Source organism: Artemia franciscana, chromosome 17 (genome assembly GCF_032884065.1).
Source record: "Artemia franciscana chromosome 17, ASM3288406v1, whole genome shotgun sequence".
NCBI lineage: Eukaryota > Metazoa > Arthropoda > Branchiopoda > Anostraca > Artemiidae > Artemia > Artemia franciscana.
The window spans coordinates 23,208,891-23,231,234 of NC_088879.1; the positions used below are offsets into that span (position 1 = coordinate 23,208,891).

General features: G+C 37.1%; 1 protein-coding gene across 2 annotated transcripts in view; it reads right to left on the minus strand.

Annotated features, from left to right (window-relative positions):
* Positions 1 to 6,226: 6,226 nt before the first annotated feature.
* The window catches only part of LOC136038022 (prolyl 3-hydroxylase OGFOD1-like), a gene marked incomplete at its 5' end in the record, with an annotated part of 50,682 nt that continues 34,564 nt past the window's right edge, over positions 6,227 to 22,344 (minus strand). For both annotated transcript variants that reach the window (XM_065720962.1, XM_065720961.1), the window contains 3 exon segments: positions 6,227 to 6,458; positions 14,157 to 14,359; positions 18,509 to 18,938. In XM_065720962.1, the coding sequence (XP_065577034.1) occupies positions 6,252 to 6,458; positions 14,157 to 14,359; positions 18,509 to 18,938 (840 nt within the window).

Sequence of the window (22,344 nt, forward strand, 5' to 3'; positions counted from 1 at the left end):
TTTTATGTCATACACTCGTCGGTTATTTTCATGCGTTTCTGTCTTCATAAAGATATCACATACATCAAGGTTGGCATAATACAGCAGAAGGACTGACTTATTTATTTATTTGTAACTCACAAATGAATACAGATAATGGACCTGTGGAGTAATGGAAAAAAACTAACACTACATTGTCCCAACTATTAATATGTCGATATCATTCTAAACAAAATTGATCGGCAAAGTTTCAGCACAACTGACTGCAGTTTGTACAACTAAGACATCGGCCTCATCTTGAGCCCGTAGAACTTTACATCCTGAGTTCGCCAGCCTCTCAGTAAGTAAGTCGATGAAGCGTTGTCTATTTTTCGGACTTCTCTAAAATTTATCTTTGCTTTTGACGATCATATTAGGAAAGAATTCAATTATTAAATGTGACAAACCTATAGTTCTCTTCAGCTGTGTGCAATTTTTGTCGTTGGTGTAGCAGGGTAACATCTAAAAACTACCATTGCCTGACCGAAATGTCTTTTGGCACAATCTATGTAAGATTTTGCTATCTTAGAGTATGTGAATGCAGAAGTCTTATGTATTTTATGTACTAGCCAGCCACCTTCCAGGGAGGTTGGCAATGTCACTGGACCGCCGAACCACTAAATTTTCCTCAGTGCGTTTGTCAGAGGCTTTGTCAGCTGTCCTCATCACCTCGAATGAACTAAAGAGTGATGGTGGAAAAGTACAGAGTTCGAATGACAGAACCTTGCTCAAGTCAGAACCACTGGCGCTGACCACTGAGGTTTGACGTTGAAAGATTTGAGCTGGTTCGATCATTTCTCTCTCGCTATCTATCACCACAGATGACTTCTCAGCCTTAGCTATTTTTATGGAAACTTGTTTGTTAATTTACTTCGCTTTCATGTCCTTCAGAATCGTTTCTCCCACAGATCAGTAATCACGAGAGGATATCAGTAATCCCGATCAACTTCTGTGAATCATCCCTGAAGGGTTCTAAGGGCTCAATGCATCGAACTGTTTTTTCTGTGCCCAACAAATCTTTAGCTCTCCTCGAAGATATCGCTTCTACGTGGTTTTCAATAGCCAACTCTTTAAGACCAGTCAGGTTCTGCATGCGTTCGTTAGCGAGAACCAAAGTAAGCGTAGCAGATGTCCAAATTGTCTGCTACAATTCAGTCATGCCTTTACCTCTCGTCAGACCACCATTTCTTTTCATGCTTCTCATTAACGTTTGTTTAATCACCAAATCAGGTGAACTCCACCCAGTAGTTGTCAGTTCTCCAGATTAACAGGTATTCCTATAACGCTCTGTAATACTCTGGATGGTCTTTCTTCAACTGAAAAGTCAACTGATGGAGCAGCCAAGCAGACTTCGCGTAAAGATTATAGCCGGAAGCAGCGAAGTAAGGAAGAATTTTCTGACTGCAGACAAAGCTCAAAACTGCCACTTTGTTCAGTTCTTAGGTTCTTTTTCAAGAACTAATTAGTAAAGTATTTGATGGCAATGACATGTTACCAAAACCCCTTGAAAAGGCAAAACAGGCATACGTGTTGCTTCTTAAAGGAGATACCACTGAAGAAGTGCCGGTGCCAGAAGCAACAAAGCTCAATCATGAAATAGTTCATAGTGTTAAAGAGCGATTATATGATTCCAGAAGTGCCCGTCTTTGGCTTCAGTATCTGGACGTACTTGGAATCTTGAAAATGAACCTAAGAGCTGAATAAAATGGCAATTTGGAGCTTTGTCTACAGTATTTGTTAGAAATTCTTCCTTACTTCCTGTTACGCAACACCCAACGAAATCCTGATGAGACGGGGTCTCGTATGTTTTTTAAACAATCAAAGAAACTATGACGTAAAAGTCAAAGGAACCCTGATTTGGTGGGTCCCTAAAGGTTTTTAACACTCTCTATTAAGTAATTAACATATACATCGTTTAGAAAGTCCTCCCAATTACGTAGCATACACTTGCAGCTCAAAGAAAACATTCACTATTACGTAATATGCACCGGCGTCTTAAAGAAGTTTAAAAAAGTGTCGGGAATGGGATTCGAAGCAGGGCGAGGGGGTACTGTGTCACGGAAGTACCTATGGAGATATTACTGATTCCTTCAAATTTTAGCATTGCTTTTTTCTTTACTCAGCCAATGACAAAATTGAATATTTTGGGAGTGAGTAAACACCTTTGCCTCACACCAAAATCAATATCGAATAGCGGGGAAAGTTTTCCGTTGACCTGGATACAGGCTCTTGTATTTTCAGCCATTCATATGGGGAAAATAAAAGCAGGTTGTCCCCAAATGAGGTGGGAGGAGGTTGTACGAAGGATCTAAAGAAAATTGGAACTTCATAGGAGGGGGTTAAGAATCGAAATATTAATAGAGTGGATTGATGCTGCAGAATTACTATTAGCAGTAGTAGCAATACGATCTAACGGTAAATGGTGTACAGACTTGTCTGGTGTCGACTAATTAAGACTATTTATGGTAGAATAGCACAAGTAAAAACTATTATTACCAGTATTATTCTTTTGGTATGAAAAAAAATCCCAAATTTCATCCGTAACGGCCATTTCTCCAAGAATAAAAGATTAAAGCGCTATCCGTAGTGAAGAAAAAATCTTGCTCTGAGTTCCAGAAGACCAAAAGACCGTTGATATGGACATCTATCAACAGCTTTCGAAAAACATTTTTCATTGTCTACTTTTAAATTTATGTCTTGATGTAATACTCTTACTCTTCAATTGCATTCGCCCAATGGAACGGCTCGTTATTTACCTTGCAGTTTTCTATCAAAGCAGTCAATACTTTTCTGCGATAGGTTTCTCTAGGTGCGAGTAGTTTCAGCAGAGCCTCAAAAAGAAAAGTGTCCTGAAGCATTCTTTCAAAATATTTTTGAAGAACTGACTCTCCAAAATGCAGTTCTTCCACAATCATTCTTAAAATGAATTGGAAGTCCCTGAAGATGAGAGACTGCACATCCTTTGAGTTGGCTGGGCGTCAGAGCATCTTAGGAATGTTCGTGACTTAAAAAAGTTTGGTTAATTAAATACATCTGATTCTTCAGTTGTTTTACAACATAATGAACGTTTTCTTCAACGTTTCAAGGGAATCTCAATGACAATCCACTGACAATACCATTAGGTGCTAGATCAGTGGTTTCCAACCAATTTTGGGCCATGTCCCACCTAGGCATTCATTCCCCCTCCCCGCTCGTGACTTTTAGATTTTGTTATTCAATATTTTCGTGTATTCTCCTAAAGGAAGCTTAAAAGGTCAGAGTATTGTCAATTAGGGGGGGGGGAGGCGAATCCCCCTAGATTTGGAATAAGACCTTGTTACTTCTATTTGATGGCTATTTTGCATTTTAGCTATGTGCTATTTTGGACTGGAGAAACTATCTAACTGGTCACTTGTATTGTTCAGTCCCTTGCTTTTGTCTTTTCAGAGCAATTGAATAGCACTATTAATTTTTACGGTTACTTTTTAATAACTTTGTTTTGAAACTTTACTTCCGTCCTCGTCCTGGAGAATCCTAAATATACCGATAGTACACTTCAAAACCTTGTTTTGAAGTGTGTAAAACAACTCTTTTCAGCTGTCTTATCCGCAATCATGATCTCTGACTGGGGTTCAGTCAAAAACTAGGCGTCAGCTTATCTTCTTATTATTGTGAATCCGTAATCAAACAACAAGTAAAAAACAACAAGAAACTTTGGACTTTTTTGCGGCAACAATCCGGAAGAAAAATGAAGAGACTTCAGCGCAAGAAACTGGAAATAATGTCAGTTAGTGTCGGGTTGCTGGATATGATTTCCCTACCTGTGACAATCTTTCAGAAACAAGCGGAACAATAAATTACCCAGGTTACCACGAAAGAGTGGTCTGCTTCCCCGAACCCATTGCAAGTTCCAGTAACAGTCAAGAATCTCAGGTATATCTTCGGCTTGTCCTGACCAACCAGCTCAACCTATTCTTGAGAGATATCCGGCATTCATTTCTATCGGAAGAGTATTCAGTGCACATTGCCTTAATACTTAAGAATGGATGGAATACTCATAAATCTTGGATTCTGTGTTTTGTTTTTCTTGCTACCATTTGTCTAGAGGGACTCTAAGCGCTGGGTAAACTGCTGGGAAAAGGGCTTTCATCCAAACAGGATTTTGTAAGACGAAACGCAGTTCTGGTCTATTACAGCAACATGATGGTATTAAAAGACACAGAAATTGTTTTACAGCATGGTCAGGATTTAAGGTAATTAGTACTGATACTTCGAGATGTGTAGCGCTTCATGTGTAGCATTCAGATGTAGCGCTTCAGAGATGTGCAGCTTAAGTCGGTTCAGATCTCAAGAGTTTCAAGAAAATAGAGACCATGTGAAAACATTTTCCGTGTTAGTTGCTTTCTTGGCCGCCGGCCAAGAAACTCCCTTTGACTCCCTTTGAAGGGTCATGACGAATCAGAAACATCCGGAAACTGGGGTAATTTTGTTGTACTAATGAAGGAAATATCTAAAGGCATGTTGAAAGCCAAGCTACAGCGCCGACATGGTCACTATTACAGTCATCAGTAGTAATATACCGCAGTTGTACCGATAGGAAATACCTTGCGCCAAAACATTATTTCAGAAGTAAAATCAGCGACGAGACAAAATATGTTTCTAGAAAAAAACAATTAGCGATCCTACTCAGGTGCATATCAAATCGAAAAGTAGTAGAGTGACTAATCGGCTGCTATCACATGCAAATATTAGACACCAAAAACTTATCCACTTTGATTTGTAAAACTATAGAAAAGTTTTTGTAAATTTAATGTAGTGTGTTGCACGATATCCATTGGAGAATCCAAAGGAGTTCAAGCAAAGCTTAGGGAGAAGGTGCCTCACGCATTTTTTTTTTTTTTTTTTTTTTTTTTTTTACACTGTCACGCCAACAGATTAAGCTTGGTTTTGACTGATTGCCTTAAAAACATCAGCGAACTTTCGGAATTTTTCTTCTGTGTGGTGCAAAGATTTTACATATTTATATCATGCAGCAACACTTGGCATGAACCATTTGTACATGAACTTCAAGCAGAAAGTTGGCTGATTTATAAGGCACTTGCACTGATTTTTGGCACAACGAGACACTCCAAAATCCGGAATATGATAATGATTACACCAACTGGTTAACGAACCAACTGGTTAACGGTTAAATGGTCAAATCACCTACTGGTTAACGTAACATCAGTCAGCCATTCGTATCAGACTCCGGTAAATTCCATTACTTTGAGGTAATAAAACGCTTCACGAGCGAGATGGACCGATGCTTCACGCGAAATACACCTGTTCTCGCCGCTTTATCTGCCTTCTACCCTTCAAGGTTTGATTTTCTCGAATGTTCGAAAGTTGAAAGGGTAATGTGTCTTTCTCAAGTGATTCTCGATGTTGATGATTAAGCCCAAGAATCCCACCGTTCTCTTGCCAAGTTGTATCTTTTAAAATGTGACAATTTAAAAATAAACCTACTCCGGACTATCAAAATTCTATCTGACCTCCCAATTGGCTAGTCTGCAGTGCTAAAACTGGCAAAGCTAGTTGCTACTTTACGTGGGACTACTGCCGATAATGAATGATTCTTCTCGGCATTAGGCGGTATGAAGGATTTGCCTGTGATCGACAATGGGAAACGAGAATCAATAATCTTATAATCATAGCCGTTGAAAAAGAGGAAAAACTGGATTTGGATAGTTTAGTCGACGATTCATCCAAGCAGCAAAGTCGCCGCTACCCCCTTTTTTAAATAAATTTGCTCAACCTCGTTCTATTTTTCGTATCTTCATTCGAAAATGGAAAAAAAACTACCCTGCCCCCTCTATATATCCTTCGTGAATTGGCACCACTAAAAGGCCACCAACTTAGTATCTTTTTGGGCCTTTCTCAAGGCATATTTTATACTAATGCAAAACATTGTCTGAATGCAACACCTTTTGTACAATGTATACCGTCATTGCAATGCTATCATGCATCGTTTTTGCTCTTTAAATACATTTGAACGTAACGTCACTCACAAGGATATTTTTTTAAAATTAAGGCTCTAAATTATAGTCAGCTGAAGGGGGCACGTCCTGCCCAAACTCAGCAAAATATTTCCATGGCGAACCAGTGGTGGATGAGCCCCACGTTGAGATTTTTTTTCAGGATTTCCTACATAAAGAATTCGGCTATGAGTACTTAAAGATTCGAAAAACACTTTTGAATCCAGACACGTTTTTTTTTTATTCATTGGAAACATCTGAATCTTCATTCTCAGTGTCATGGACTCCATAAGTTTTCAAATCTTTGTTCACTTCCGAGTAGTATCCATTAAGGACAAAAAATTTTCTGTTACTACTTTTGTTGTTGATGTGCTTCACGAAAGACAGGGTTGCAGGACAACAGTAGATCAACGCTAGACAATTATGTTTCGGCACCACAGTCAGAAGCTAAAATTAAAAACGCACAGGTCACTTACGGTCTATTCTACATTTTCTAGTTTTAAAGCAAATTTTTGAAAAGATGACAATTATGTAAAAACATAAAAAATCTTTCTAGTAAGATTGAATATAGCCTGGATAATTTCTTTTTCGCAAAATACTTTCACTGTAAATGTTTATAAAACATTGACGCTCTCCTTGGCAAAACTTTCCATTAATTAATATTACATTTTAAATAGTTTCATCAACCAACGACTTTTCTTAATAATCATCGACCATTTTAATTAAAATTAGAGTTTTAGGGAAAAATTTTCAGGTGCTGAAATTCGAAAATTTCGAAATTTGAACCGTTTGATCTGAGCCAATGGTGACTGGCAGGGTAAGTGCATCTCCCTAATCAGGTTTTTAAAACCCTCAATGCGTAAGACCACAGTTTTGCTCAAACTGTACATTGACTTTTCTTTAAATTCTCCATTCTCCCTGTTACTACGGCCCCTGCAGAGCGCTCAACACCACTGGAATCATACAACCAAGATTAGAAAGGAGAATTGAAAGAAGGGGCTCGCAGACATGTCTATCAGCCGTATTGTTCAGACAGGCAATGGCAATGTTTAGGCGATTTTGAGAAGCAAATTAAATGGAGAAATATCAGAGCGTAAGAACATTCAAATTGTTTATGCCATCTTTCATCAAATCCAGGCTTAGCCTTTTAAATAAATATTTTTCAGCTCAAGACTTATTTTTAGAGCTATTCTCTTTGGCTAATGTAGCTTTCATTTGCACTAGTACAAGAATAGACAAGCTTACAACCATGATAATAAAAAGTGGTTCTTGGAACAAATTGATTCAGGGGCAAGTAAGTTTCTAAATTTACACCTGGTTCCCTTCCCAGACCGAATTCCCGAATAATCCACAGCTATAACAAAATGAGAAAGTTATAATTCCGGTCTCATTATATTTCTAGACGACCTTTAAGCAAATATGTTCCTGTAGGGTAAAAAAGGTATAACTGGACAATGAACAGGTGTGTTTAACTAGAAGATTGTTGCACAAAACGCAGGGCGATAGACAAATAACTGGTGTATGCAATCTTTGCTCCAAACTGATTCGGATTTTTAAAAAAAGTGGGTAAATGACGTGAGATTTTGAAGGAAAAAAATAAAAAATACATGGATCAAAAGGACGTGTTACGAACCAGGAAAAATTGACAGGTCCTCTGTAATGAGCAGAGTACAGTAGCATTTGGCAACGGGGATGTTACATGAACCGCAACACATAACATTTTTTTCATATGGAACTATTTACAATTTGTTAGTATGTTTTTTGCCGGCAAAACATTCAGTTTCAATTTGGTTGAATAGTAAATCTGCCAGAAATAAAAATTGTATCTATCAAATGTGATTGAATTCTTGCTACTAATATTGTCAAAATTAGTGTCCAAATTTTGAATTTCGAGATTTTGAAGCCACGGAATGTTATTCTTTTTTAACTAAATTAAAATTAACAAAAAAAAATTACACTTTACATAATAACACATTTGTTGATTGGTAATGTTAAAGAGACAAAACTGACGATGAGAACATTTACGAGAATGAAGAAAAACCAAAACTCAGATATGTTTAGGATAATAAATAACACAGTAGTTTTTTTTTTCTAACATTCACGAGTTTGTAATATGAGCTTGGTTCCATTTATACAACGAAGCGTGAAGAAAAAACAGAGCTCCTTAGAGCAAATGGCTCAAACATTGGAATATGATCACGAAATTTTTAAAGAAGGGAATATATATATATATACTAGCTGTTGGGGTGGCGCTTCGCGCCACCCAAACACCTAGTTGGTGGAACGCTTCGCGCCCCCCCAAGCCCCCCCGCGCGCGTAAGTCGTTACGCGCCATATTAGTTACGCGCCATTGTAGTTGTGTCCCTGTGTCCCACCTGTGAATAGAGATAGATATAAATATATGTTTTTAACTACGTAAAACATGCGAATATACAACATTCTTCGCTGTCCCATTGTCTGTGCATATAAATAGATTGTCAGGTTTACTGACTCTTGAACATGCAACATATAATTGTCCATGGGAAAAACAATCCGTATTCAGATCTATACCCCATTATTCTAATGATGTGTCCCTGTGTCCCGGTCGTCATTTATATTCCCTGTGTCCCGGTCGTCATTTATATTCCCTGTGTCCCGGTGTCCCGGTCGTCATTTGTGTCCCGGTGTCCCGGTCGTCATTTGTGTCCCGGTCTGTCATTTCAATTCGAACAATCCCTGTGTCCCGGTCGTCATTTATATTCCCTGTGTCCCGGAAGTGATTTGTGTCCGGGTGTCCAAGTCTGTAATTTCTCTTTGAGGTTCCCGGTCGTCACTTATATTCCCTATGTCTCGGTCGTCATTTGTGTCCCGGTCTGTAATTTCTCTTTGAGTGTTTTTTCTTTTTAGTTTTTTTTTAGTTTTTTACCTGTTTTCTTTTTTCAGTTTTCTTTTTCTTCTTTATTTTTCAGCGTCACTATGAAGTACATATCGACGAACCTTTGTTTTTTTAACTTAAATCTGGTAGGCATTGATGACCTTATCCAAGTCAAAATCCCAAACCCAATCATCATCGCTATCATTTTCAGTTTTGATATGTTTTGACTCTCGCTGTCCAGGTGGATTTTCATCTAACTGCGCGGTTTTGCGTTCTTTAGCCGCAAGCCTGTTTTCTTGCTGTTCTTGTGATTCCCCGGCACGCTTTCTTTTCTTACTTTCTCTATCAGCTGCAAGCCTGTTTTCTTGCTGTTCTTGTGATTCCTCGGAACGCTTTCTTTTCTTACTTTCTCTATCAGCAGCAAGTTTTTTGGCATAAACTCTTTGAGCAGCTTCCTCGGCTGTTGCCATTGTAGGTTCTTCAGTCATTTTACAATTAAACATTTTTCCGTGAACAAATGTCTTAAATACCGTTAATGACGTCACCGTCATAGCAAAAATGACGAAACTAAATTCATGACGTCAGTCGACACAGAAACATGACGTCACCTGACAGACAGACACACAGACAGACAAATTATTTTTATATATATATATATATATATATATATATATATATATATATATATATATATATATATATATATATATATATATATATATATATATATATATATATATATATATATATATATATATATATATATATATATATATATATATATATATATACACACACACACATATATATATATATATATATATATATATATATATATATATATATATATATATATATATATATATATATATATATATATATATACTAGCTGTTGGGGTGGCGCTTCGCGCCACCCCAAGCCCCCCCGCGCGCGTAAGTCGTTACGCGCCATATTAGTTACGCGCCATTGTAGTTGTGTCCCTGTGTCCCACCTGTGAATATAGATAGATTTATATATGTGTTTCAAACTACGTAAAAATTGCGAATATACAACATTCTTGGCTTTCCCATTGTCTGTCCATATACAAAGCCGTATGTACTAATAATGACGTCATATGCAAACGCTCTTTTTACAAACAAACAAACATGCATACACACAACTCGTTTTTATATAGATAGATACAATACAAATTAACTACGTAAAACTTGTGAATATACAACAGTCTTCGCTGTCCCATTGTCTGTGCGTATAAATAGATTGTCAGGTTTACCGACCCTCAAAGATGCAACATACAATTGTACATTGGTAAAGCAATCTGTATTAAGATCTATACCGCATTTTTCTAGTGATTGCCCTTGAGCTTTGTTGATGGTGGTTGCAAATGCTAATCGAATTGGGAATTGCAATCTTTTAAATTGAAAAAGCAGATCCGTTGGAATCATGGGAATGCGAGGAATAAGAACAGCCTCACCCTCATAAGGCCCTGTCAAGATTGTGGCCTCTATTAGGTTTTCCATTGTTTTTTTTTACGGCAAGTCGCGTGCCATTGCAAAGCTTTGATGGGTTGATATTTCTTAAAAGTATTATTGGTACGCCTATTTTTAGTTGTAGCACGTGTGGTGGAAACCCTGAAGGATCTATGGAATTTAAAAATTCAGATGGATAATTAACCGCTTCATTTGGTTCCAAAATACAAATTAACTGCGTAAAACTTGCGAATATACAACATTCTTCGCTGTCCAATTGTCGCTGCACATAAATAGATTGTCAGGTTTACCGACCCTGGAACATGCAACGTACAATTGTCCATGGGAAAAACAATCAGTATTAAGATATATACCACATTTTTCTAATGATTGACCTTGAGCTTTGTTAATGGTGATTGCAAATGCTAATCGAATTGGGAATTGCAATCTTTTAAATTGAAAAGGCAGATCCGTTGGAATCATGGGAATGCGAGGAATAAGAACAGCCTCACCCTCAAAAGGCCCTGTCAAGATTGTGGCCTCTATTAGGTTTTCCATTGTTTTTTTTACGGCAAGTCGAGTGCCATTGCAAAGCTTTGGTGGGTTTATATTTCTTAAAAGTATTATTGGTACGCCTATTTTTAGTTGTAGCACGTGTGGTGGAAACCCTGAAAGATCTATGGAATTTAAAAATTCAGATGGATAATTAACCGCTTCATTTGGTTCCAAAACTGTGTCGACTGACTTGTAAAGGACTGCCTGGTCTCGAATCTTGGTCAAAACATTATTGTTGATTTCGTGGACGTCTATATTTTTGGGTGCGAGAATCGCTCTTTCACTTAGCCATTTATTATTTTTATAATTTTTTAGAATATTCGGAAATACTTTTTCAATCAATTCATTTTTGGACGTCACTAAATTACAGAAATCAGTAGGTAGTTGTATACGTCCTGAAATTGAGTCTACTGGGAGCTTTCCGTTTCCCATTGCCAGCAATTGATCTGAAAATGTTTGACCAGAGTCATCGTTTTGCAATCGGACACGCATATTTGTAGTTAATTTTAATGTTTTTACGCGTGCCCATAAATTAGAATTTTTCAGGAAACCCAACATGCTTCATTACTGCTTATGTATCTTCCAGCCTGATATTGTACGATTTCATCGAAATCTTTGATTTCGGGCTGCAAGCCAAAAACTGCCATGCCACTGCCTTTGTTGACGTATTTACATATGTATTTGATTGCCTTTACGGAGTTACAGTATTCAACGTTTATGTGTGCATTAAATGTTTTTGATAATAATGGGGAATTTGGAACAACCCACTGTTTATCTACTTCGATGGTGGTACCGTTACGCTTCTTTATTATTGCTGTTTTACCGCCATCTTCAGTAGATCTTCTTCTATATTGTGGGTAACCATCATTGCCAGTAATTGTGTTTGATACTAAAAGTCGAGGATATTGCTTTGTGCACCTTCCCTTGGCCATGCATGGTGAATTTTCGTTCAGTTCACCGCAAGGTCCATGTATCATATTTTTTACAATAATATCATGTAACCCCTTATCAACATTTTTATCAGGTATTTCAGCGGAAATCACATCATCAATTTCGTTCGAAGTAATTTTTTTATGTAGCCAGATTAGTATATGTGCGTGTGGCAAACCTCGTTTTTGCCATTCCACTGAGTACATCCAGCATCGCACTGACCCAAACACTTCAAGTTTTACAATGTAGTTTATCAGTGATTTCAACTTTTGCCGGAAGACACGGGCCGTAATGTCATGCCTATGAACCGCCGATTGTCCTTGAAGTAAAAGCTGCAGTATCTCGTCCCAAGATTGATTACATGTAAATGTAATAAATAAATCTGGACGACCATAGAGACGAACATACGCAATAGCATCTTGAGCATATTCATGCATATGACGGGGACTGCCAGCATATGACGAAGGTAAAATTGTTAATCTTCCAACGTTTGTGGTATTACCGTCATTTATAACTGCATCTCGCAAATGAATGTATTGTTCAGAGCGGAGCTTGGTCTGATTCGGGCGGATATATAGCAAACGTTCTGATTCAATTTTAGCATACATATCAACGACGAATTGGTGAAACAATTCACGGCATTTTAAAATATAATTTTCTTCATCCTGCCGAATCATTAGTCTATAGGAATAATAATGCATTGCACTGCATTTATTATTCATTTCTTTGTTAGTGGCTGGATTCATCAATTTAATATTAAAGTGATAGCCGTCGGCTCCATCCCAAAAAATGATAGGATATTGTAGGGCATCGTAGCATCGATGAGTTTCAGCAATTCTTAACAACTGAGCGTTTCGCTTATGAAGAATAATATCTCGAGGTAAAAAATGATCACCGACCATAACGATTGCCACTTCGTCGATAGTTGGAGCATTGTATCTACGCACATGTTGGCCAGGAGGCGTTTTGTCAGCGGAAATAACAATTTTATGCGTATCAGTAGGCATCAAATCGATGGCTGTTTTTAACAGACGCACTAAATTATTATTTTCGTGGAAAAGATGTTGCAATTGGGAAACGATTGTCCTTTCAACGTTGGGAGAAATTTCGCAACGTGCATTCAATTCAGAATTTCTATCACTGATGAAGTACAATTGTAAAAATTTATGATTCTCGCCTGAGAATGGTAGAAGGGACCCTGCTCTATGATAAATTTGCCCTTTTACTTTGAAAGTAGACATAAATTGATCTGGATTTTCGATTTGGGCTCCAAACGACGTCATTTGGAAACATGAGTTGTATTTTCTGATTTTTGACAAAAAACGCTTAGATTCTGACGTAGTTCCAGTAGAGAAAGTCTTCAATGGCTCTGCTGGTGCTGCCAATAGAGGAAGTTTAACTTTTCCTGAGGCGCAACACATTCCCATTGCTTCACCATTGAATTTCAAGGCCTTGCAATAGGGACAAATTTTAGACATAGTCCCGATTTGAACACATCTACTCAAGCTATAATCATCGACTGGGTTGTACCTGAATGCCAGGCGATAACTTTCAGGTTGCTCTGATTCCTCGGCACGCTTTCTTTTCTTACTTTCTCTATCAGCAGCAAGCCTGATTTCTTGCTGTTCTTGTGATTCCTCGGCACGCTTTCTTTTCTTACTTTCTCTATCAGCAGCAAGCCTGATTTCTTGCTGTTCTTGTAATTCCTCGGCACGCCTTCTTTTTTCACTTTCTCTTTTAGCAGCAAGTCTGCTTCCGCGTTGCTCTGGTAGTTCCTCGGCACGCTTTCTGTTCTTTCTTTCTCTATCAGCCTCAAGCCTGTTTCCTTGCTGTTCTTTTGATTCCTCGGCACGCTTTCTGTTCTTTCTTTCTCTATCAGCCTCAAGCCTGTTTCCTTGCTGTTCTTTTGATTCCTCGGCACGCCTTCTTTTTTCACTTTCTCTTTTAGCAGCAAGTCTGCTTTCGCGTTGCTCTGGTAGTTCCTCGGCACGCTTTCTTTTCTGACTTTCTCTATCAGCAGCAAGTTTTTTGGCATAGACTCTTTGAGCATCTTCATCGGCTTTTGCCATGGTAAGTTCATCAGTCATTGTAAACTTAAACATTAATAGATTTCTACGTGAACATATGTCTTAAATATCTTGAATGACGTCACCGTCAAAGCAAAAATGACGACAACTAATTTCATGACGTCAGTCAACACAGAAACATGACGTCACCTGATCCACAGACAGACACACAGACAGACAACTTATTTTTATATATATAGAAGATATATATATATATCATAGTTATTTATGTAATTAATTTAGATCAGTGTTGCCACTGGCATAAGGACTTACCTCTTCATTTTCTGCTTTGGCAATAAAAGAGGTAAAACCTCCCCATTCTTGTTCCCATTGATTATCAGCAATATAATACATCAACATTAGAGAATGTCCCAATTTTGAAGTTTCGGAGTCATGGAGTAATGTGTAATTACCATGTTGAAATCGTCTCCACTCAACAATTGGTTCGGTTGGCAGTTCTTCTTCTTTTTTGCATTCTGGAAAGAATAGCACGCATTAATCTTTAAAGAAATAAGGAAAATGGAAAAGTAAACACACGCGTAAACACGGCTATAATAAAGGAGTTTAAATCAAACAGTTCGTAGTAACGAACTGTAAGTAAGGAGTGACCCGGCTCAATAGTAACCAGAATTCTAAAAAAAAAAAATCATTTTTTTGCCCCTATTTGCAAAGATGTGGAATTTTGTACTTTTTGCCAGAAGAAAGATCACGGAAGCGTGTTTATTTGTTTGTTTATTTTTTTGCTTGTTTTCCCCAGGGGTGATTGTATCGACCCAGTAGGCCTAGAACATCGGGAGAGGGCTTATTCTAGCAGAAATTAAAAGTTCTAGTCTCCTTTTAAAGTGACGAAAAAAATTGGAGGGCAACTATGCCCCTCCCACGCCCTTTTTTCCTCAAAATTGTCCAATCAAAATTCCGAGATTGTTATTTTGTCCAGCATTGTTGAAATTCCTGATAATTACATCTTGGAGATAACATGACCCCCCCCCCCCATAGCCTCTAGGGTAAGGTCTTGGGGGTATAAAATTTTCCCAATTTTTTTTTATTTAATTGTTTTTCATTTTTAATTTAATATTTTAATGACATAATGATAATCGTAATCGTAATCGTAATAAATCATAGCAATCGTAATAAAATCCTTTTCTATAAAACATTGTAAAACTGATTACCCAGTGACAGACTTCTAGCATTTTAACACTCAAATTAAGGATCTTAGAGCCAATCAAGATTATATAATGAGGTTGTCAAATTACGCAGAAGACCAGTAGCGAATAATTTTATCCTGGCGGAACTAGAATGACTATTGAGAATTGGTATCAAAATATTCTTTTTTCTAGTTTTGAAGACGATTCTGGTGTGGTTATGTTTTTTAAATAAAAGATAAGTGTATCAAAGGCAGGGCTGTGTCTAAGATATTTTTTCACGAGGAGGGGGAAGGGGTTCCCAAAAGTATTTCGGGGGAAACGGTTATCAAAAGGATGAAGAAGAAGGGGTTTACCTCTCGTCAGTGGCATCAATTCAAGGAAGCTAGGGGGAGGAGGGTAATGTATTTTTCAAAAACCTGTGGGAGGGGACAAAGACCATATGGAGACAAAGATCGCCACTGTCTCTCGCGGAATTTTTTTTACCTAAATTTTAAGACCAATTTACAAGCTGCAGAACTATTCCAGAGGGGGAGGGGGGCTCAAAACAGACACCCACACGTCTGGATACGGTCTTGATAATAGGCTTAAATTTATAAGCCAAATATGCCCAAAATATTAACACTTAATTTTGTCTTTTTGAAGAATGAGTTCAATGCTATCCATATGAACAGAATTTTACACGGTTGCAGACCTAAGAAACAACAGAGATTCAATTGAAGTACACTCAGTTAACTTGATTGTCGAAGTATTTATTATCCCTTTCTGTTTTGTTTGTTTTGCTCGATAAAAACACGTGAAATGTTTTTATCGTTTCTTTTTTCTATGCAAGGTAACACTTATTAGGTTAGAAAATTTAACTTCTAGTGTGATAAAGCTAAAGCTAGTTTTTTGGTACCCGGATCGGGCCTCTTTGCATGTTGGGACAACAGCTTGTTAATTTCGGTGCTCAGAGGAATCAATGAAAAAGTGAAGACGACTTGATAGTGTCTCTGTGTACACATAATATCTTGATTTATTTATATTTTGTAAAAATAGATCTGTTCGGTTTCAATTTAAGTGTGTCAAGCCGTTTTTAACGTAACCCTAATTGAGAAGCAAAAGAAGGGCAGTTCCCTGTCGCAAGTGCCGTTGTTCCTGCCGAGAGAGTCTCCCTTAAACTGCGGTGATCAGGTGGACCGGGGGCTGACCTTGTCTATTGGGGTTCGTGCCAGGATGCTGCCAGATGGACTAGTACAGAATGCTTTGCTGAATCTTGCCGTAAGGGTGAAACCAAAAGGAAATAACAACATTGATATCATCAAAACTGGTTGCCATTTTTTTCGCAGAAGATATGGTAAAAGAAGTGAAAACAATTATTTGGTCTATGGCAAGGTATGCTACTCGGCAAACCGAGAGGTAGAAAGTTACTGACACTTATGCGGACATTTTGAAAGTTCTTGACTGTTGTGATAAGATTTCAGTGATCATACCAAAGTTCGTAATATATTAATCAGATGAAGTCAAGAATTCTTGGTAAAGCAAGCACTAGGTTAACCCAAAACGTTTTATGATTTATGCCAAGAATTAAACAATTTTACGTCTACACCTAAAGCGCGGGGCCTATGGTGTCCCTCGACGAGTAGAGCCCCAGGCCTTGCTAATCCAGTAGCTGTCAATCCTTAGCCATCTTATGCTGTTGTTCTCAAAATGTCAAAATCTCACGATAACCCAGATGCTCGTAAGCAGTTTGTGGATAGCGTTTGCCCCGACACAGAAAATTGTATGTCAAATCTAAATCAGCTGCTGAGAAAATTGTTGAGAAAATCAAAGCAAGCAAACCTGAGGTTGCTGCTATGCTCAAGGAGAAAATGTTGATTACCGTCCTGAAACAGGTTCCACCTATCATGACTCACGCTGATGTAGAAACCTTTATTCCAACTGCATCAAGGGCAATAGAAATCGGTAACTTTGAGCGTTCCAAAGTGTTTAAGCTGTATTTTGGGTCCAGAAAGGATCTTGAATATTTTCTTGCGATATCAGTTCGGGTCGGCTATGAGAAGATGCCTGCGGAAGAATTAAAATTTCTCCCAAAAAGGTATCTTTATCCTTTTCCTTTGTGTCTATTTCTCTATCCTTTATATCTATGTCCCAGACGACCGGGACACAGGGACACAACTAACGGGGACACCAGGGGAGGGGCAGGGGGATATATAAATGACGACAGAGACACTGGGAATATTCGATTAGCAATAACCATCAATAAAGCTCAAGGAAAATCATTAGAAAAATGCGGTATAGATCTGAATACGGATTGTTTTTCCCATGGGCAATTATATGTTGCATGTTCAACAGTCGATAAAACAGACAATCTATTACACAACTACAATGGCGCGCAACTAATACGGCACGTAACGAATTGCGCACACGGGGAGCTTTGGGGGGCGCGAAGCACCACACCAACAGCTAGTATATATATATATATATATATATATATATATATATATATATATATATATATATATATATATATATATATATATATATATATATATATATATATATATATATATATATATATATATATATATATCATATCTATCTTCTTTCCAAAAAGAGATCAGATCAGGTGCAAACCATAGAAAGATTGAGAATAAAACTACAAGTCAGGTCCTTACTTCCCACCTGGATTTCAGTTGAGATACGGCCTTTCCTTCTGGCAGACGTGCTGATGATCCGAATTTAGAAGCCCACATCACGCTCCCCAAAGAGTTCAAATAAGTGCCAGAAGTCAAAACACATCAATTATTACTTTCTCCAAAGTGTGAGTGAGGTACAACAACCTAGTGTTGATAATCATACTGATAAGTTTAGTTCAAATATTCTTCCACCCCATAAAGGTTGGGTAAAATTGACTACTTTAAAGAGCAAATTAGCTGAATGAATGAAGTGCATAGATCTCAATGATTTGGTAAACCCCTTCAGAACCATTCCTAGTACACACATCAGCAGTATTCCTTGTTTAAAAACTTCCCAATAAAAATTATCTACGTTTTTCTTCCATCCAAATCTCAAATACAGCCCCAGATGCTGTCATTTTTACTGAGGTTTTCACTTAAACTATATTCGAGAATACAGTAATACAGGCTTTAAACCTCATTGATCTTAAAGTAACAGCCCTATCAGCTCCGGCGGATCTAGAAGGGACTTTCGATGAAATATTAAAATTGTGACCATTTTGGTCCGCAATACAAAAACATTAAACTGATGCAGTTTTTTTTTTTTTTTTTTTTTTTTTTTTTTTTTTTTTTTTTTTTTTTTTTTTTTTACATGGAAATGGAGTTTAAGAAAACTAAACTTGTGTCTTTGAAAGAATCTGGTACCTATTTGTTTGTCGCCAAATTTGATGAGTAATTTTTAAGAATTTGTCATGCAGAGGTCACATCGAGCAAGTGCTTGGATTGCTAAATTAGTTCAAAAGACCATTAAGAAATACATACTCACCAAGCTTAGTTTTTTTACTTTGACTTTCATCTGGTCTTGATTTTCTTTTACTCCCACTTGCCCCATCTTCTGACTCTTGACCCACAGCCACTTCATCATCTTCATCAGATTCTGGGGCCAAAGGATGCAACCTCAGACCCGTCATATTTGACAGCAACAAAAGCATTAATTCAGAAGAAAAAAAGTCCCTGGTCCGTTCCATAATACTGTTGGTATTTTTACATACCCCATATGACCTTTTATTCGGAGGGCCCATATCCTCCCACTGTATGTCATCAGAAGTACATAGGGCTTCACGGAGAGCTTTTTGAATATTTTCGTTTAAGAAGTCTTGAAGCTGTATTTCTGAGTTCTGTTCAAAATGTTCCTGAATATCTCCTTGCGCTTCCGGATTCATATAAGATGAATTTATCCAATCAAAGTAGTCTTCCTAGAATAAAAACGTTTTTGGGATATACAAGTCCTTCCAATCACAAAAAAGGTTGTTGTGAAAGGTAGCAAGTCTTGAAAATAAGATGATTCATTTAATATGTCAGTAGTGATGCCTCACTGGTTTTAAGGACTAGTCCCTCAAGACGTTATTAGGCGCATCCGAGTTTTACGTAATACTATAATGAACCTGTAATGGTATAGTACATCTGATTGTTACGTAGCAGGAGTTATTGTAGTTCAAAATCAACTACACAAGCGACGAAGCCCAGGGTTTAAAAAAACTGATCATGGTCAAATATTTACAAGTGAAGATGATATAATCTTACGTAACTTGTCTTGGTTCCGGCGGACCTTTATAACCCAGCAAAAACTGATTTTATCACGACACATTACATGTTAGATCTTACAGCTAACTCACCTCAGAATTGAAAAAGAATTTAGTGTGTAAAACATCGAGGATATTATTCTTGGTATATTTTTTAGTAATGGGTGCTGCTACTCTATGATATTGAAGGCACTAGCAATGTTAAAATGAAACCTAGGGTACCTAACGTAGCAGTGAAAATTACAAGGGGCTGTTGGCCAACCCTAGAATCGGACGAGATGTTTGCAAGATATGTAATAACATTGAGCAAATTCAAGTCGGAAGAACAGTTATGCTTTGTAGAAAAAGTGAATGCAATGCATATACAAAGATTACAAGACAGATTAAATGCATTTGTGAAATATATTGGAGACAACGATCTGAATCAGTCTAGAAAAAGAGTGAGTTTCTTACATTTTTTGTTTGATATCTTACTAACGGTAAAGAATCTTCATTCTTTGTTAGTCTATAATCGGTAGTGGTGAGAGTGTCAAGATTAAAAATGGCTGAATTTGAGAAACAAAATCATACGGAATCTAGTGACTTTAGAAAATGTTTTATTCTAGAAGATGATTTTCAAGTTATCTCTTCAAAAAAATATTTTCTCAAAGAATGCTTAACGATATAATGAGATATAATTCTCCGTCTTTGGACTATTGTATGAAACTTCCACGTCGTTGGCCAGTTGTATTTATCCAATTAATTGAATTCAAACAAAACAAAATGATATTGTGGATTTACTTTTCAGCACTAGCTAAAAAATAAATTTAATACGACCATTTTGCAAGGCAAGAAGTAAGTGTGACGTCATTCGATCACTCCTCTTCCAAGAAGACATTCATTTTTATCAATCGTGGGTCAGTTTTTTTTTTGAAGTGAGACAGTCAACATTGAAAAATGTTTTACACGTGTCCATTATGTTGGTATACATTGGGCAGCTGGTCATTCTGTGAGAATTGTACTATTGTTGATGACTAAAATGAAAAGTGTAGATTATGCAATCCTTACAAATTGCACACAGGATACGCAGTGCAAATTAAAGACTGTAATTCCTGTCTTGAAGATGTTTGTGACTCTCACACTAGAGGTTTCCTCTGTTCCAATTGTCACTATGGTAAATGCGATCAATGGGAAAATACTCAGCCTGGCATGATTGCAAAAAACAATAAACGTCATTTAAGTTTATTTTTAAGAGACTGGTAACGTCAGGATTTTAAATTGTTTTGGGAGGAAGAACCTTGTTTACGCCTCAGTTGTTGGAATAATAAGAGAGTCTGGCTTTTAGGGCATCGCTGTGAAGATACTGGCTAATATGATTAAAAACCTACTAATTTTGTTTGGCTGTTACAGAAAGTGATTCTTCAAATGAGAATATTGTGTGTGACATTGCATCAAAAAAGCAAATTGAAACATGTGAATTTTATTATATGAATCAAAAATAATATTATTGGCTTAACGAAGAGATATAGTAAAAATAAAAGTTGTATTATATTTTAGAAAATGTGACCCTAACTTTACATGCCAAGATTACTACAAGTTCAATCCTGATGAGCTACCACCACTTATCATATGCCGATGGTTACCTAGATGTGGAAGAAGAAATCTAATGGACATAGACGTTTTATTGTGCATACAAGTTTTATTAACAGACAAATCAAAACATTTTTAAAGCATTTCAATCTCAGGGCACTGAAATTTATATTATACAGGTAGGAAAGGGTATTTTCAACTAGAAATTCGTTCAATTGAGGATTGTCTACATCAATGCTACGAGTATATCCGCGACATCGAAAAAATAGAATATAATAGTGCATGAAAGGCACAGCTTTCGATTGGCGAATCTTGTACTCAATTCCAGTTTTTACTAATAGATTTTCCACTTTGTTCAAGAAAGTTTTAGATGTGAGACGTTTAGAATGCATACGACAGGCCAAGATGGTCAAAAAATTCAATGTTCTTCGCTGTTTGAAAGATGCTCGTCGATGTCCCGTCTTTGCAGTTGATGGGCTACTATTAACAATGATAAGGGTATTATTAACACATTGAATATGGTCGAGGAAATTAGAGGATATGCAGAAGGATTTGTATTTGGACATGTAGGAATCCAAATTGAAAACATTGATTATTTGATTTGTGTTCAGGGCGCCAAGTCTAATAAAACACTACCATCAGGAGTAATCTCCCAATGGGTTTCAAATCTATTTAGGTTGATTGAAAGAATTGATTACAACGGTACGGCAAAGGTACACTCTAAACGTAGTGTGCCCGGTCGGAAAATGATCATATCTTGAGTACCAGATAAACCCATTACAATGATACTACGAGTTTTTACAAACATTTCATAGGTTATATCATTTTCAAACAGTTGCGAATCACGATTCACGGATTATATTGTCAATCCATATAGGGTCCTGTAGGAGTTATCGAAGGATACAATGTAGAGTGGAATTCTATTTACTGTACATGCAAGAGATAAAAGTGCAAACATTTCAAATTTATGCGGAAAATTTGTCCATGATCCTATGGCTATAGCACTTTTTTCAAAGGCCAAAGCCAATTTTGAAAGAACTTCACCGTTGATAGATGATGAATTGGTACAGATATGTGAACCAGTAGTAATATGCCGTTGATTCGTCATTGTAGCGGAACAAGCAGTTTGATACTATTTCCGCTAGCTTTTAATTTCTCTATTACCAAAGCAACAGAACTCATAACCTTTTGTTTTCGTATATGAAGTATTGCCGAGGTGAAATAAATTGTAACTTAAGGTGCAGTGCCAAGTACTTGTCGCAAAATAAAATAGGACGGAGCAAGTTGTAGCTTTATATCAATCTTAACATTGGGAGGCATTCATTGAGGTATATCATATATTTCATAATTTATTTTCCATGCCAAGTGTGAATCTCTAGTTGTCGTGTCTTTAAGCATATTGCAAGAGATAGCAGAGAGATCTCTCGGTAGCTCCCAATAGCTCAAAATCGTTTCAACAGCTTAGAGAACATTTCAACAGCTTAGTTATCAACATGAATTGTATATAACT